Source organism: Montipora capricornis, chromosome 8 (assembly GCF_036669925.1).
Source record: "Montipora capricornis isolate CH-2021 chromosome 8, ASM3666992v2, whole genome shotgun sequence".
NCBI lineage: Eukaryota > Metazoa > Cnidaria > Anthozoa > Scleractinia > Acroporidae > Montipora > Montipora capricornis.
The window spans coordinates 23481227-23498726 of record NC_090890.1 but is presented as its reverse complement, the minus strand read 5'-3'; the positions used below and the strand labels follow the sequence as shown (position 1 = coordinate 23498726).

The 17500-nt window shown below is 38.6% G+C and overlaps 2 protein-coding genes across 7 annotated transcripts in view; one reads left to right on the top strand and one right to left on the bottom strand.

Moving 5' to 3' along the window:
- The window catches only part of LOC138014642 (lipoyl amidotransferase LIPT1, mitochondrial-like), a 22263-nt gene extending 17956 nt beyond the window's left edge, over positions 1-4307 (top strand). For 2 of the 5 annotated variants that reach the window (XM_068861768.1, XM_068861771.1), the window contains 4 exons: positions 817-894; positions 1047-1152; positions 2129-2238; positions 2343-2542. In XM_068861768.1, the coding sequence (XP_068717869.1) occupies positions 817-894; positions 1047-1152; positions 2129-2238; positions 2343-2408 (360 nt within the window). In that variant the 3' untranslated portion in view covers positions 2409-2542. Of the gene's footprint in view, positions 1-816; positions 895-1046; positions 1153-2128; positions 2284-2342; positions 2543-4268 lie in introns of those variants that run through there. The other 3 variants (XM_068861770.1, XM_068861772.1, XM_068861769.1) reach the window with 2 other exon arrangements.
- A 1066-nt stretch (positions 4308-5373) lies between these two features.
- The window catches only part of LOC138014641 (kinesin-like protein KIF18A), a 25553-nt gene continuing 13426 nt past the window's right edge, over positions 5374-17500 (bottom strand). Inside the window, exons 5-17 of one of the 2 annotated variants that reach the window (XM_068861767.1) lie at positions 16961-17061; positions 16409-16559; positions 14866-14972; positions 14638-14746; positions 13232-13288; positions 12822-13105; positions 11499-11707; positions 9952-10574; positions 9730-9862; positions 9317-9362; positions 8381-8560; positions 7720-7763; positions 5374-5800 (exon numbers count right to left, since the gene is read on the bottom strand). In XM_068861767.1, the coding sequence (XP_068717868.1) occupies positions 7727-7763; positions 8381-8560; positions 9317-9362; positions 9730-9862; positions 9952-10574; positions 11499-11707; positions 12822-13105; positions 13232-13288; positions 14638-14746; positions 14866-14972; positions 16409-16559; positions 16961-17061 (2037 nt within the window). In that variant the 3' untranslated portion in view covers positions 5374-5800; positions 7720-7726. The remainder of the gene's footprint in view (positions 5801-7719; positions 7764-8380; positions 8561-9316; positions 9363-9729; positions 9863-9951; positions 10575-11498; positions 11708-12821; positions 13106-13231; positions 13289-14637; positions 14747-14865; positions 14973-16408; positions 16560-16960; positions 17062-17500) is intronic. The other variant, XM_068861766.1, reaches the window with a different exon arrangement.

The following is a 17500-nucleotide window of genomic DNA, read 5'->3' as shown; positions in this document are numbered from 1 at the left end:
ACCATTCATTTTCTCTTTTTACTTTTAAAATTAAAACTGTTTGCACCCATCCAGTTACAGGATAGTTCGCCCATGTTGTACAAGGTAAACAAGACTGAATAATTGTGAAACACTGTCTTGTAACGTGGGGAGGCACGATGGCCTCATGGTTAGTGCGCTTGACTTCGGATCGAGTGATCCGGGTTAGGGGCCTTGTCGGGGACATTTTGTTGTGTTCTTGGGCATGACACTTTACTCTCACGGTGCCTCTCTCCACCCAGGTGTATAAATGGGTACCGGCGTAACGCTGGGGGTAACCCTGCGATGGACTAGCATCTCATGCAGGGGGAAGTATAAATACTCCTAGTCGCTTCATGCTACGGAAACCGGAGATAAGTGCCGGCCTGATGGGCCTTCTGGCTCGTAAGCAGTGACTGTCTTGTAATAGCACTAAGTTGTATTTGAGCTAAGTTATATATTTGTGAATGAGCGACTTTGTTGATGTTCTCATTGTCGTTCTTTAAACTCCCTAATAACATGGGTTGGAAGAAACTGTTGTGACAATCTTTAGGTGAAGAGCTTTCACTCCCTACCTTTCACTACTGAACTGGCCCTGGCCCATCGACGAGTAAAATGAGATCTGCAAGTGTCACTGTTCGGAGGAAATAGGTTAACAAACAACATGAAATCTGGGAGCCTGTGAATAGAAGAGCTTCCTGCATTTATGAATTTCTCATTTTCTCAATGCAAGTGATGTGTGAATCCCTAGTTTTTAGTTTTGGACAATGGGACAGAGAATTTATTCTGACAAGCCCTTACCGTTTTCTACTTTTTTAGGAGTGGCAGTGGATTTATGGTAAAACGCCACGATTTAGTGTCACTTTTTCAACCAACTTTTCATCTGAAAACATTACAGTAAGTGAGCACCTTTTGTGCCAATCCAATTTTTTTAGCTTGTAGTTTAGTTTTTTTCTTGTGCATGTATTTGGTTTGGGTATTTTACACTAGTTTAAAACTCTTTTGGCGATGAGAAAATGATTCAGTTGCCTTGCTATTTTTTGTTGCAGTCTGTGAGAATGATGTCCTATCATGGTTTACTGGAGAACATTGAGATTCACTGTGATGACAAGGAAATTCGGGAACTCTTCACAAATCTTGTTGGTGGATTGAAAGGTACTACAGGAAGAGGTCATGTTGTAAAAAAGCCATCACCAACACCAGAAAAGCCACCCTTACCTACCTCCTCTCTACAATACTGACATTTACATTTTATATTTTTATCGTATCATTCTTTTTGGTGTTGTTTTGCAGTTCTTTTTCCAAGTGTATTTACTGTAACTGCAAGAAAAACCTCTTCCACAAAATTATGTCTCTGACGTTCACGTGTGTGAGGTCCTTACCTCCAAATTGTTAGTTAAGGAGCTTTACACACATCACTTCTCTGTGATTGGCTGTGATTTCCTGTGGTGTGTAGTTTGACTGAAAAGTAAGTTGTAATTTGGCCAATCACAGAAAAGTGATTTGCTTTGAGTTACTGACAGTCATTTCTATAATGGCATTGATAGTGGATGCTCAATAGAACAAGAATCGTTTCTCGTGGAAAAAGTTAAACAGCAGCATTAAACACAGCTGTAAAAAGACATGTATGCAAAACAAAACAACCTCTGTTCACAGAGGAATAATTTTGAAACAGTTTCTTAACTATCAAACATGATAATGTAATGGATTTGATGATAAAAATTATGGGCAGAAACATACTTACCGGTATTAAGGACAACGTTTCGGTGTCCTCATGACACCATCATCAGGTCAAATATAATATTTTACAGATAACTTGAACATTAATGTTCAAGATTAAGTTCAAAGTCCCTAGAGGCTAGGTGAAAAGTTTTGCCTTTATAGTGACTCGATAAAGGCAACACTTTTCACCTAGCCTCTAGGGACTTTGAACTTAATCTTGAACATTAATATTCGAGTTATCTGTAAAATATTATATTTGACCTGATGATGGTGTCATGAGGACACCGAAACGTTGTCTTTAATAAGTATGTTTCTGCCCGTAATTTTTATCATCAAATCCAGTTTCTTAACTATAATTATAATTATTACTATTTTGGAGCTCTAATTTGTTTGATTTTCTTTTTATCAGGTGCAAGATTTGAAAGTGGTGATATTGAGAGGGCACTGGAGAACTACATCAACAAAACTTCGCTCACAGCTCTAGATAGGAATCTATGTTATCGGTTTATGGAATGGCTTGTGAGTGTTTTATGACTTGGGAATAAAAGAAGTGTGGTTATAAAATGGTTGTAAAGTGTAATTGTATGTCGTATATTTTTTGCCTGCGGGTAATCTTATTGCAGGTATATCTTTATCCAGGCTACCATATCACCCTGATGACCCTTTCACCTGTGAACTGGCAACACTGATGAGTGAAATCTTTTAAGTGTGACTCTTAGTGGGGAAAGGTTTACAGTGGAGCTACGTCACGTTAAGTATTCAAATGTGTCTGCCAGTTTTGAACTTTGCTCTCAAGATTCTGAATTTGCCATGGAAATTTCCTTGATATAAATTCGCAAATCGTTAGCTATGAACTTTCGTTTTACATTATTATGAAATAAACGTTGTTTGAAAAGTTAAAGCTGTTTCAAGCGTTTGATGAATTATTATTATTTTTTTGTTCCAACTTTCGCAATCCCATTGTAATCTCGGAAGCTCCAAGGAGGAATTTGCATTTTAATTTCAGTCTCATTGATACTGGTCACGCGTGAATACATGTAGCTAACCTGCGATCAGGCGTACTTTTCCTTAGACATGGTGGGAAAAGGTACGTGCCCTGTCTCAAGAAAAGTACGCTTGATCGCAGGTTAACATGTAGCTTGACTGTGAAGGAGACAGTAGGTGCCAGCCACGTGTGACACATAGCTCGTCTGTGAAGGAGACAGTAGATACCGGTCACGTGTGACATAGCTCGACTGTGAAGGAGACAATAGATACTGGTCATGCGTGCATAGCTCATCTGTGAAGGAGACAGTAGATACCGGTCACACGTGACATAGCTCGACTGTGAAAGAGACAGTAGATACTTGTCATGCGTGACAGCTTGACTTTGAAGGAGACAGTACATACCGGCCACACGTGACATAGCTTGACTTTGAAGGAGACAGAAGATACCGGTCACGTGTGACATAAAGCTCGACTGTGAAAGAGACAGTAGATACCGGTCACACGTGACATAGCTTGACTGTGAAGGAGACAGTAGATCCCCGTCACGCGTGAAATAGCTTGACTGTGAAGCAGACAGTAGATACTGGTCATGTGTGACATAGCTTGACTGTGAAGGAGACAGTAGATACCTAAGGCTGTGCTCTAAGGAAAATTTCGGGCATTTCAGCTGGGGTGCCCAGCCCTCCAAGTTGGTCGCCTGAATTAATTACTTATTTAATTAATCTACTGTAATCAACAATGCAGCAAGATCTTTATCCATCTCTCTCTCAACAAAACATTGCTGCTACTGCTCTGGTGATCCTCGAATTCACTAGTGCAAGAAAAACCTGCAACCCGTCAAATTTTTTCACGCCATACTTGAGAAAGACAAGGTTTATGTAAAGACATTTGGGTCTAATACATGTAAACCTTTTTACTGGTTGGTTGGGTTGAAAATAAATTTTCAAAACGTAGACAGGAGATACCGGTCATGCATGACATAGCTTGACTGTGAAGGAGACAGTTTTGAGTGGACACAGAGGTTGTTAATCCATTCACTCCTCAGGTATCCGTCCCCGGTTGACGAGTAAAATCATCTGGTGTGAGACAGAGTAAAATAAAGTAAAGTCACTCAATTTATTTAATGTCAGTAGTTCCTTCAGTTACGAAACTGGTATCAATGGAAGTAGATGGTGCTCCCTTTATCCCCCTCCCTCTGTCGGTTCTCCATTTCACGAATATTTAAAGCTATAGCTACTCGGATAAGAGGAAAGTCAAAACAGACATTGAAGTCATGGAGGATCGAACTGGGGACCCCTTGCTTCGAAAGCCATGCACTAGCCAACTGAGCCACGCCTGCAAATGTTGGTTTTTGAGGAGAGGGGAAAACCGGAGTACCCGGGGAAAAACATCTTGGGGCAGAGTAGAGAACCAACAAAATCTGTTAAGGAGTCAGTCAGAAGTCAATGGGTTAACCAATTCACCCCAGTGGTGAAATGGTTAAAAGAAGTTGCTTTCTTTCTGCTGCAGTTTACTTTTTCCACAAAAAAAGTACCACTATAATGATTCCTTCTCTTGTTTAGCATAACCAAGAACAAAGCTCATAAAATACAGCCAGTTAATACCATGCTTGTTGCTTTTTTGACATAAGGACCTTGACAGTGGAACAACAACTTGGACAAAAATAATGTAGCAGGAAAATTTAATTTCTCATTATGTTAAGGACGGTGCCTACTAATTCAAAGGTATTTTTGCCCCGGTTTATGATTATGCAGGAAATGTAGATCTTAATAAGTGTTATTGAAATCCAAAAAGAAAATTGGGGGTAACAAAGATAATCCATGAACAATATTTGTAAAAAGCTTTAAAACACAAAGCAATTTATGGCGTTCTTTCTCAAATTGAAACTTAATAATATTATCTCTCAAAAATGCATGTCACCCTGAATATTCTTTTTGGATACCAAGAGTACTTACTAAGATCTACTTTCTCCCGATAGTCTTAAACCATGCAAAAATATCACTGTATTGGTAAGCATCACCGATACGAAATGCGAGTATCTTGAGCAGAAAGAGTTTTTTTTAGGTGATATACACTTTTAAGTTAATGATGGCAGACTGTTAATAACAGTTCATTTACTTTTAACTTGAAATAAAATACACCTGAACAATGAAGAAAGCACATAAGTGAATTGCCAACTACATGCCAACTGTCCTGTAATTAGAATGCTAGAAGCAGCCTTGAGAGTAAGAGGGACAGGTGAATAATTCTAGCCTTGTGCTCACATCCTACACCTATGTATAACTCCCAATTTAACTTTCTCAAGTCAGTTTCTTAACCCTTTTAAGCCCCGAGGGGTTCCCCATTGACGAGTAAAATCGTCTGGCGTTAGACAGAGTAAAATCTATAAGTGCCATTTGGCACTATCGGGGCTGAAAGGGTTAATGCTGATGACAAAGAAATCTTCCAAATTGCAAAATGCAACTATGTGGCATGGCAGATTGAATAGTCAGTTCAAATTTCAAAACAACTGGTCACTTGTGACATAGCTTGACTGTAAGGTCCTTGTTAGCCTTTGGCTGTCAGTAATTCAAAAATAATAGAAACTCCGTGTTTAAACCAAAGTATCTTTGGGGAAGTAGTTAGCTGAAATAAACTTACACAAGATCACAAGAAAACTGGCCAAAGTACACTACTTAGCTCACATTTTCTTTTATTATAAGCTACTTTATAATTGAGATCAATACTTAGTATGTGTCAGACACGCTGACAGGTTCACATACCACTAGTTACACGAGTCTGTTGATAATACTGTGAAGAGATAATTTGGTGAAAATACCACCTAAAAAAATAACCAAGTTTGGTATAACATTGCAATAAATAGGAAATTTCTGATGGAACAAATTATTAAAAATTATACCTTTTTTCATGTAAAAGGTAATTCAAAACATTCTTTGCCTCTCTGCATTTAAAATCGGAAATCAACAAAGAAGATTAAAATAAAATTTAAAATACTTTGACTACATTATTTTTTTAGCAGTTTTCAAAGCAAATTTTGGTAGATCGATTAAGTAGCTATTGCCATCTTGGTCTGGCTGGGAAACTTCTTTTGGGCCTGAAAGATAAGAAGGACAACATTACTAAACCAGGTGTGTGACCCTACTGTAAAAAAGATCAAATTTGTGAAGTAATGGGATTTTTCGGGGTATTATGAAAGAACAACTTGCCAAAACTTAGCATTTCAGGGCAAAATGTGAGAGATTAGCCCAGTTATGCTCTGATGACTCCATACAAATCCTTCTAAATTTGATTCAGGTCATAACATTAGGAACCAAGTCAAATTCAGAAAGATTTGTATGGAGTCATCAGAGCAAAACAGGACTAGTATCTCTTAGACAATTTGCCCCAAAATGCTAGTTTTGGCAACTAAGCCTTTGAGATGTTGTTCTTTCAAAATATCCCAACAAATCCATAATTTCATAAATTTAATTTTCATGATGTCACCACTTTAGAACTCAATTATGGTATTCACATCAGGAGCTCATGACCATGAAGCGTTAAACTCTGGTTCAGAGCTGGGTCTTTTTTTAATTAATTAATTTAAAATTTCCTTATTTGGATGCAACATAGTTCGCACACGCAGCTTCGATCTTATTTTTGCCCATATTTGGGCATAAAATTGGTGTCCTAAAATCCCCAGCTTTGTTCCCAGGAAAAGAGTCACAAGTTACACGCTTCAAGGTCAAAGACCATTTTAACATTAGCCAGACATGAGTCACTATTAGCCCTTTCCCTCCTAAGAGTGATACTTACATAATTATTTTACTCTAACGCCAGACCATTTTACCCATAAATGAGTGAAAGTGTTAATTAACGTCATCTTAGTGCACAGTGGTTTTGATAAGTACTGACAGCTGATGAAAAGCGTCAGCTACTTCACTCAGAGAAGTCTATTACGCCCCTCTTCAGAGCATAGTTATTAGAGGGGAAGGTTATGAAACCCGACAAATTTCTTTGTTGTAGGTTTTTGTTCTCTTTTTTGGCCTTGACCGTGCACAAAACACAATAGTTGTTTACTCCATACTGAGGAACTAACCAATAGAAACGTGTTGGTTACGTAATTCATGCATAGTGTATGAGGGCAAAACAAAAGATTGTGCATGGTCGTGGACTTTTCAACCTAAATCTTGGCATCTTTGTTTGCTCCTTTGATGTTTGCCGAGCTTCAAAACCAGTCCCCTCAATTAACTATGTTCAGAGGAAAAAAGTTATTAAGCCCCCCTTCTACTTTCCCCCTTATTTTCCTAACCAAATCAATAAATGATAGACTGCATTAATTAATCACGACAGTAACACTTCATGAGACCTGAACCGGTATGGTTTATTCACGTGCAGGAAGTTCAGATTTGGTCACGGCAATTGAAAATTACAAATTAACGTTGCAAATACCTTGTACAAATGTATCACTCAAAAATCTCCATATTAGACAGTTGTTGCTCTGGGCCCGGTTCCTCGAAAGCCGATTAACTTAATTAATCCAGGGTTAGCGTAAACTTTTGTTTCACGTTTTCAACTTTTTGGTGAAAGTTTCTTTTGCTTATTTTTGTTTTTCAAGATTGAAGTCTTCTCATGTAAAGTTCTGCCGAAAATCTGCGTTGAACAGCATTTGGGAGTAGAGAAATAAACTGCTTGGTTAATTTTTAATCTTAGATTAGCGTTAATCGGCTTTTGAGGAACTGGGCCCTGGTCCAAAACACAAAGAAGGGAACCATAGCTCTAGTTTGTTTCTTTCTCTTTTTTTTGCTTCCGGTAATGCGTTTCACTAAATTAAATAAGCCCCCCCACCTCAAACATTCCTGAAATAAATAAGCCCCCCCCCCTCCAGGGAGGGGCTTAATAGAGGTTTAATGGTACTTTTTCCCCTAAACTTATCAGTCATTTTGACAATGACAACAGTCAGTTTCTCTACTGAAACCAGCCGACACCTTCAAATTTTATTTTACTATTAAAAACCTTCTAGGCCTTTTCACTTACATTTCGCTCAAATTTTTGTTTTTGTCAAGTTCTGGAAAATGGCCCTATAAATTGGGTAAAAAGGTCTGTTTACACAGTGATTTTCTTACCGAGTTACAAGCAAACGTTTGTTATATGCCTAGACTTTCACTCAACAAAACGAGCGCTGTGATTGGTTTCTCGATTCTTGGTAACATGCCCCTGATCAAATTCAAATGTATCCTGACCGGGATACAATTCAGCAATTGTTGAAGGGAAAGTCTAAATATGCAACAAAGTACTTAAAGACTGTCTGGTCCCTCAGGAAACTACCGGTAGTTAGTTTAGTTTTCCGTAGTGTCCTGATGTTTCCTGAGATGAACATCAGGACTCTTGGGAAAACAAAACTGCTTCCCTTGTAACCATACCTTGAGTGTTTATTATCAAGTCTTTCAATGAATTGTTTTAGAAGGCTGTCAACCTCTTGAATGGTTACATTTTTCTTTGTGATTGGTGGGTTTCAGTGCATAGTTTGATATTACACCATGTTAGTAGTTACTGTGATTAGCATGAAAAATGGGAGGAAGGGCAGTGTGGAAGAGCATTCCACAGATCAGTGGTTTTCAGTGGTAACAGGTGATTGAAAGCGCTGTTGCTACTTGCAGTGTTAAAGGTCAAATGAGCCAAACAGTTTAACACTTACAAAGATCTTGGAGCAAAATTTCTACTTGTTCCAATGTTTGTGCGACTCACTGCTCTTCTTAAACCACTGATGTGTTTCTTGATTTTCCTTGATTGGAGCTTGTCAAGTTCTACAACACTTGATGATGATCGTAAAGGATTCTTTGGCAACTGCGCATTTTCTTTTGCAGCACTGCAAACCCTGGCAAAAATTAATTCAAGTGAGAAATGTTCGTGGTTTTGCCAAGAAAGGAAACCTGGTTGTTTGCTCCTAATAATATTATGAGTACCATAATAATTGATATTAAGCAAAGAGAATGAAATGGGAAACAGATACTGCGCAAGAGTTTTTACAAAATAAACCATAAGGCATTTAGCAAATTAATATACCGGTATTTCTCCTTTTCCTTTCAAAAATTATAGTTGGAATTTTTGTTTAAAAAATGAAGAAATGTTCCATTACCATTCCCATTCCAGTTGGAATTTCTTAAACTTTCTTGTGGTACATAACAATTTTAATACTTGTCAGCTGTCTTTTTTGCCTTTTAATAACATGCAAAACCCTGAGTTCAAATTTCATTCACTTTTTAATATTTTATTACTGCTAGGGATGACACTGTCAAACTTGGTCACCTCTTGCTGTGATTATGATTGTGGCCCTTCTTGGATTAAAGAGTCTGAAAGTTTGCATGCTGTTCTATATCAGAGGGTGCAGTAAGAACGGCATTCCAACAAAAAAATTAATTCCTTGCTCCTTTAGCTTCCTGGCCCCAGTCATTTGAAGGGTGGATAGCGCTATCCACTGGATAACTCAATGGGTTTTGCTAGACGTGTTCATCCACCGGATAGTGGTTTATCCAGTGGATAGCATTGTGCACCTTTTGAACAACTGAGGCCTGGTGGTCATATTAAATTTAAATTTTAAAGAAATCCATCAGACGATTGTAGTTAGTTTTACCTTTTTGGCATCATGTCTTTACTTGTCTTTTGAAGGTTGGGGTTATCTGTTATAAAAAAAAAAGAGCAAAAATTGCAACAAGGCTGTTTATTTACCTCTCCCTTCTTATCTTGACTTTACTCTCCTTGTTGCTTAAGATGTATCAATTTATTATGAGTGTGGTGTTTTCCCTTTTAGCCTGCCTATTACCATTATCCAGGTAACTAACCCTAAAAAAACCCTTTGCCTAACCCTTCACCATCTGACAGCAGACTTGCAGATTCTGCTTTGTCCGATGTTGATTTTACCCTTCAATTGGGAGTGCTTTAGGTATGACTAGGTTAACATCTACATGTAGGTCCACTCAAAAACTATGCACGCCTCCTTTAACACTTACAAGTTACACCATGTAGGTGATTGTATAACTACCGTACCTTTACTGAAAGGACTAAATTTTGTGAACTGAGTAAGTATGGAAGGCAGTTGATCTTTCATTCCTGTCTTTTTGTTCACTGGCAATTCTCTTAGGGGTGTTGATAGAGGATTATTCACCGGAGCACTTTTAACCTGTAAATGTAGCAGACAAGGTCTTAGCTTATATTGATTTCTGGTTGCAGAGATTTGAAGATTTCTTTGGCTAATGAGGCTGCAAATACCTGCACTGCTGGCATCGCATTGGGTCGTTCCTTGTCTGCCGGAGTCTGTCTTAGTGGCAATATTCCTGACACATTAAGGTTGTTGGATTCCCTGAGAGGTGTTGCACTGCATGTCATGCTTTTAGTTTCCTCTTCAGGTTTCTCAGTCCAGCAAATAATTCCAGGATGTGGAGTTCCCTTTTTTGACGTACATTTTAATGATTCACTCAAACGAACTGGAGTCTGAAAGGTTGCAGGAGACATTAAAATTCTTGAAGATAAAGGCACCCTCAGAGGTGTTGCATTGTTTCTGCTTGGTTGAACACCAGTTGTGACAATTGATGTCGTGGAGAGCTTTTGTCCCACTCCCATAGAGGTTTCTCCTGTCAATTGGCCTGTCTTTGCAGCTGGAGAGACCGTCTCAAATTCTTTACTCAAGGAGATACGTGTGTTTGCAAGGTCTGAGATCTCTATACTGTGTCGGCTTGGCCTGCAGTTACTTGCATTAATTTTTGTTGTTGACTGGCTGAATGTTCTAGTTGGATCTCTTGAGACAGAAGCTCCAGGTTGGCATGGTGTTGTTATGTCAAAATCAGGTGTGTTGAACTGGCATTTCCTGATGGGTGTTCTTACTTGTGACGTTCCTAAAATGATAGATTGAAATCTGTCTGTCATTTAATACCAAATTGAATACACTTACAGTTAGTGGTAGACTTGATCACAAGTAGATTTCTTACTGCAGCAAGCGAAGGAGTGAGCAATGGAGTCGTGAGAATCCCCCCCTCCACCCAACCGCAGACAACACCCACGCAAAAGGACTTTGCCACTTTCTAACAAACTTTGTCTCAACTAAATTATTTGAGCTAGTACTGGCCAGTTTTACTGAAACTGATACCCTAATTTAACACTCATCTCTTTGAAACCACGTCTTAAAATAAACTCTCTAAAATCTCAGTGTAAGATGCAATAAGAATGAGAGAACTTTATCAACTGAGGTTGACAGATAGTGTACTAACTTGTTACAGTTTTAGCACAGACATAAAAAATCAAATAAACTGTATAGGTCCCCTAGACTACAAGCAGTCTCTCTTTTGCTGCTTAGTTAGTTGAGCACAAGGAGAAGACAAGCACAAGAAAATATGGCCACATGAAATCTGGATTTAGAGGAGGAGTGAGCAAAAGGTTGAATCCAGATTTTGTGTGGCCATATTTTCTTGTGCCTGTCTTCTCGAACTCGACTAAGCAGCAGAAGATGGACTGCTCGTACATGTAGTCTAGAGTACCCCATGTAAACTGGTAGGCAGTAATGGTAGGGAAGTAGTACCCTACAAAGGACTAGCAAGCTATCCAGCGGGAAATAGAAATATTTTGATCAGAGATGCTTCAAGCTGAAAGTGGGAATGGTCTTGTCATTGTAAGCTTTTTGCTTATGACGAGTTACAATCCTTCACAAGTACAACTCATAACTTCACCCCTCCAGTGACAAATGTGTCTTCAACTGAAGATATTTACCAAAACTATACCCCAAACTATATCTCTCAATGAAGAATAATAAACCCAGAACACACCTACGCATGAAAACTGCAAGCTTTGTATAAATGACACATCACCACTATCATTTCCTTCCTGACTCTGATCTGCCCAAGTCACTTGTCGTCCAGCTTCCACTGTATCAATTACGCTGTTGTATTCCTCTGTCAAGTCTTGAGTAGCAAGGCCAACACCTTTTAAAAGGAAGAACTGTCTTTGGGCCATGCTTAGCAAATTCACCAGTAACCTGAAATAGAGCACATCATTGCAAGTTAATTACAATAACACTCTAGGGTCACCTACAAGCTATTGTTCAGTAACATTATGCCAGAGCACTGTAATACGCAGAACCTATGATTTGCAAACCAAGGGTGGTTTCTTTTATGCCCCACAGAATTTTGCAGTATGTGAGCAGTGAGAGCTGGCCATTGGCTTATCGTCCTTACTCAAGAAGGGTGCAAAGTCAGACAACTCACTACTACTACTCAAGAACTACTACTACAGCGACTGCTACTACTACCACCACCACCACCATCACCAAGAACAATAATAATAACAATAATAATAATAATCATCGTCATCATCATTATAAAAATCACTTTAATTACTTAAGGACGTTCGCGTGAAAATTTTTCAACATTGATTTTTTTCTGAAACTTTTACCACTGTAAGATGATGAGTTAGTTATGTCAGAAATGTAAAAAAAATGGGGGTCACCGACTTCGTTTTGGAGAGAACATGCCCGGAAAAACACCCAAAATGTGGCAAAATCGGGCTTCGTTAGCGAATAAGGCCAGTGTCTGTAAACCCAAATATATTGCAATTAAATATTTGAAGTGAAATCTTCTCTGCCAAATATTGTTTAAGTGGACTTATTAAGTGAATTTAGTCAACTGGTGAGGTTTCTTAAAGATCAAGTTCGCATTTAGCGACCACAGTTTCACTCGCCTTGCAGCTGCAAGATGGCAAAATTTGATGTCCCGTGAGCAGAAATCTTGAAATTTTTTTAACTTCCCACATTGATTTTTTGTTCATTTTTGGACAACGTGGAGATAATTGTAAATAAAATCCGTTTCTGGAAAGAAAAATAAGGGTCACCGAACGTCCAAGACCGTTAAATCCAGGCAAAGCTATAGCAATGGCCTTTTGCCCTATCATTTCTCATTTTATTACTTAGCGCGCGCGCGCGCTCGTGTATGACGTGGCGTGTGCATTTGCGTGCGCAGTAAGGCTGCGCAGAAACAATTGGCGTGAACGTCCTTAAGTCAAGCTTGGACAAAATATCAAATGAAATTGCAGATTGAATGAAATGTAAAAAACAGAGTTACAACACAGACGAATCACACCGTCCAATTTCCTACCTTTCTGTGTTCTGAACATCTTTTTCTTGAGCACTAATATGTTTCTCATAAAGCTGACAGTTCCTTTTCAACTCCATATTGTCCATTTGAAGCTGCAACTCTGACTGAGATTGCTCCAGCTGATTTTTTGAATCTTCACCTGACTCAAGTGCAATCTCTGAATGAATCTGTTTCAACCATGAGTCATTCTTAGCTATTTGTCCATGAAAGTCTGCCTTTTTTGAATCGAGATATTTTTGCTTCGATTTTGTTGCATCTTTGGACAATTGCAACTTTGACGCAGCCTGCCATAATCGAAAAAAAAAAAAAACGAGACATTTGTCAAATAAAAAAGTTATGAGTGGCATAAATTAGCAAAACCTGTCTTGGTCAAGCAGGGGTCCAGAAAACAATGGCAGCTTGGCTAATACCTGATCAAGTCTCTCTCCTTCAACACACACCATCTGCATTCTTTTCAGGGTTCGCTCCTGTATAGAGAATTTATTTACAGGTCAATTATTACCAGAACACTAGACAGTCACAATAATAATAAATGAATATTAAATAATAACTTACACTGTAATAACCGAGAGTGAGGTCATTACAGCAAAATCTCAAGCTAAGGCCTTGTCGTATTGACTGAGTGACAGCGAGGTTAACACAGCAGCTAGGCCGAGGTTTGAGATTTTGTTGTAACGACCGAATGGTCGAGGTTATTAAGTGCTTTATTATAATAGCTAACAGAACGGTTCTCAAGAAGAAAAAAATAATTTGCATAATCCATAATCGGCCTGTGGCCATTATGGGAGAATAATGCCCTAGCACTTAGCTGCTCTTAGCCAATCAGAGCACACATTATATCTGTCAGAAACACTAGCCATAATAATGAACTTTATTTAAGTGTCAAGTGTATTTTATAGAACTGAAGTACTAATTGGCGACACCGTCAGTACAGAAATCAAATCAAATTAACTCATATTTTAATCATAGGATGGTTTTTGAGAAGAGGGGGAAAATGGAGTTCCCAGAGAGTACCGTACCCTCCATTTATAAGAGCATAGTAGAGACTCAAAACTGACATATGACACCAACTGTGGGAATCGAGTCCAGACAACATTGGTGATGGTGATCGCTCTCAGCACTGCGCCTAGCCTGTGTAGATGGCAGTATTGTTGGCACAAGAGGCAAATTAATGAGCGGCGAAGCTGTGTGGAAAGTGGGGAGGGGTGCTGTGAAATGTGGTACGTGTATTTCACAGCGCCCACCCCCATTCTCTGCATGGGTGCACCACTTGTTAATTTGCCTCCTGCGCCAGTAATAATAATAATAATAATAATAATAATAATAATAATAAAATCATCTTATGTAGTGCTGTATCCATGACAATTCCCAAAGTGCTGAAATTCAAAAGTAAAAATGGATTGAGACGATGTAAGAAATTAAGAAATACTCTTTCTAGTTAATAAAAAGGAAGTCTTCAACTTTTTCTTGAAAGTGACTAATGATCTTTAAGACCTAATATCCATTGGCAGAGAGTTCCACAACAATGGCACTGCAACACAAAAGGCTCTTCCGTACGATTCCAGGTTGTAGTTTTGAACTTTCAGTAGACACTTTTGAAGCAGCACATTGAAGATTTCTAGGTGGAACATAGTACAGTAGTGAGGTCTTGAAGATACTCTCAGATGCCTTTAAAGGTAAGGATTACACTGGCTACACGGTGACTGTGCCATCCTTCCCCCTTAAAGTATTCTCATTACTTCTTTTAACCATGAAGAGTGAAGGATATTTTGCATGTGTGCAATGTACTGCTGCATGCAATTTGTAAAATCTGCACCTTTCTGTAAAGTTTGACTTGAAGATCCCTCTCTGCAGCTTCAATATCAATAATGTTCCTTTGAATGAACATCCTCTCTTTCATCACACATTGAAGACTTGATCTGAACCTATCAAGTAAGACTAACAATTTAATATTAGGAAATCTATGTGTTCATACCTATCTCTCCTCTTGAATAGTGAAGCTGCTAAAGCTATACCGTAAAATGGAAATAAAAATTATTCCTACTTTTGTATTTCTTCCACACTCTGTTTGCTTGGTCCTGCTGATTTCATTGTTGTGACACCAGGCCCCACAGATTCGTATCCAAACAGCCTGTCTTTAAGATTTGAAATCTGAAAGAAAATGTTAAGTTACATAGCATCATGCAGCATTACTATAATTACCAGTATTATAATTATTGATAAACACTCGATTTCAGTGTTTTCATTTACCAAGTCCAACTCAGTTGGGAGCTAGAGCACCTGAAACTACTGTGGGGCTCAATGCAACCATGATTACTGATCAATGGTAAAATATACCCAAGTTGGACTAAAACTAGTCTACCCAGGGTCTTTATAATTTATAATATTAAAGCGACTTTAAAATGCTAGTCATTTCTGTCTTTTCTACTTGAACATGTACAGTGTAGGTGTAACAGGGGTCAACGTGGCCCAGCCTTGGAGTACGGAGTTTCACCTCATGTCACTTTCTACTAATTAAGTCTCCTGGGATAAGCATGATAAACTATGTGACTGTAAAGGCCCGGGTTCACAGTTTGTACTATTAATAATAATTATTATTAAGAAGAGAGAAGTATATTCCACTAAGTGAAAGGCTGTCAACAGTAGCTGGCTGGCATAACCAACCTATGCCTTTGTCAATTTGAATTGGCAGGCTACTCAACTGCACTCTTGGTTATAACTTAACAGAAAGTATAAATTACAAATCCTCCTTTTCTAACACAAGCGTCACCTGGAGGACTTTTTAACAATCTTGCTGATGTGCAAAATTAGTCTAAGGGGAAATTTGTCCCAACTGTGGTGGTCCACATGTGTCCATTGTGCACAGGGGATGGATGGGTAGTTATGGAAAAATTTTGGTGCAACTGTCAATAAGATTCGAAAAAAGCCAAAATAGGATAATGTAACAAAACAGCTGGGCAGGCCTAAAGGGGCTATGACACATTCAGGGCTTTTGTTAGAAGCCGGGACCTGGGAACTTGCACCCATCTACACTAAGTACAGTACCCGCCTTTCCTCAAAGGAGGTCCCAAGATCAAAAGCCAGACTACATGTATATATAGAGGGGTGCCCGCTTACTCTATCACAAGGTCCCTTCTACTTCAAAACTTAATGAAACCCCTGCACATTATTTTAATAGGGTGTTTATTAAGGGATCTTTAGTTTATCACTGTGACAGGATTTCAATAAGTTTTGAAGTAGATGCCTGGGCTAATCAATGTAAGCGGCAGTCACTGTAAGTTGTCTATTACAAGGGCAAGGGCTTGAGTGAAAATCAAGGCAGAGTAGCTGGCGGTGAGAGGCAAATTTCTGACAACATAAACGGCAGTATACCGCCAGTGACCGGCTTTTAATGGAAACCATGTATCACAATACTTAGTTTAAAACTTGAAAATGGCTGCACCCAGGGTGCCAAGTAATTTGCTGGTACATTGCTTCCTTGACCAGAATTAATTATGTCACCCAACAAGGAAGCTAAATTACAGTTTAAATTCTGTTTCCTTCAGAGATTACAGTGACTGTCACAATTATTATATTACCAAGCTCACCTCTAGTCTGAGCTCTTCAACAATCTTAGCATATCGACTGACATGCATGTCAACTGACATCTCATTTTTGACCACCTTGCATCTTATATTCATTGCACGGTCAGCATATTTCAGAGTGTTGTATGTGTCTTCATAATTCAGGAATGATGGACTATGTTTAATAAAAAGACAACATGTTAAGTTCATATAATTATCCTTCATCAATATTAGACGGTAAGCCTAGTAACAGTGGTAGATTTTTTATTCTTGTAGTCATTCACTTATCTACTGGACATCCCATTCTTGTACATGACTTGTATGTTTGGCTTTGGTTGTTCAGGTTATTATTTCTGTTCCATTGGCATGTGCACTTTCGTGAGCTTGACCACCTTGATGACCTGTGGTTTACATCGTACATGTACCATATGTCCTTATTTCATTTTAACTTTTGTTAGCTGCCCAGCTCTACTAAGTCCCATTATAATAGCAACTGAACTATTTCAAACAGCCTGTCTCCTTTCTTTTGTAACAAATGCACAAAAGGGTGAATGTATTTGATGAATCTCTGTTTACCTGACAGCTGCAATCATAACAGTCCTGCAGTTTCCTCCCAGGGAGTCTTCAAGGAGTCTGGTTAACTTGCTGTCTCTGTATGGAATATGTCCTGACTTGTTCTGCAAAACATGTGACATAAGTTGCACATTCACAGTTTAAATTAAGCACTTAGACCTTTCATCAGTTAGTTTGGCTAAGACATAATCGTGTCTTTCATAAAAAAAAAATCATATTTCTATGGTAAAAATTAACGGCTGAAAAGTGGCCTGAATTTTCGGGCTCAGGCTGGTTCATGTTTTTGTAAGTCACAAGACTGAACAAGATCTTAAACTGCCAGAATTTAAGCCTCCGGTTGTGAACCAACAGTTCCTTGTTTACCAAATTGAATTTAAATGTGACCTGTGCGATGCAGCTGCAGGTTACGTTGGTTTCACATGCCAGCACTTGCATCAATGCATTGCTGAATATAAAGGCTCATCGTCATCTATTAGCTTGAGCATTTCCACATTGAACACCTTTTAACTCCAAAGGACTTTAGTAAGAAATTTAATGTGCTAA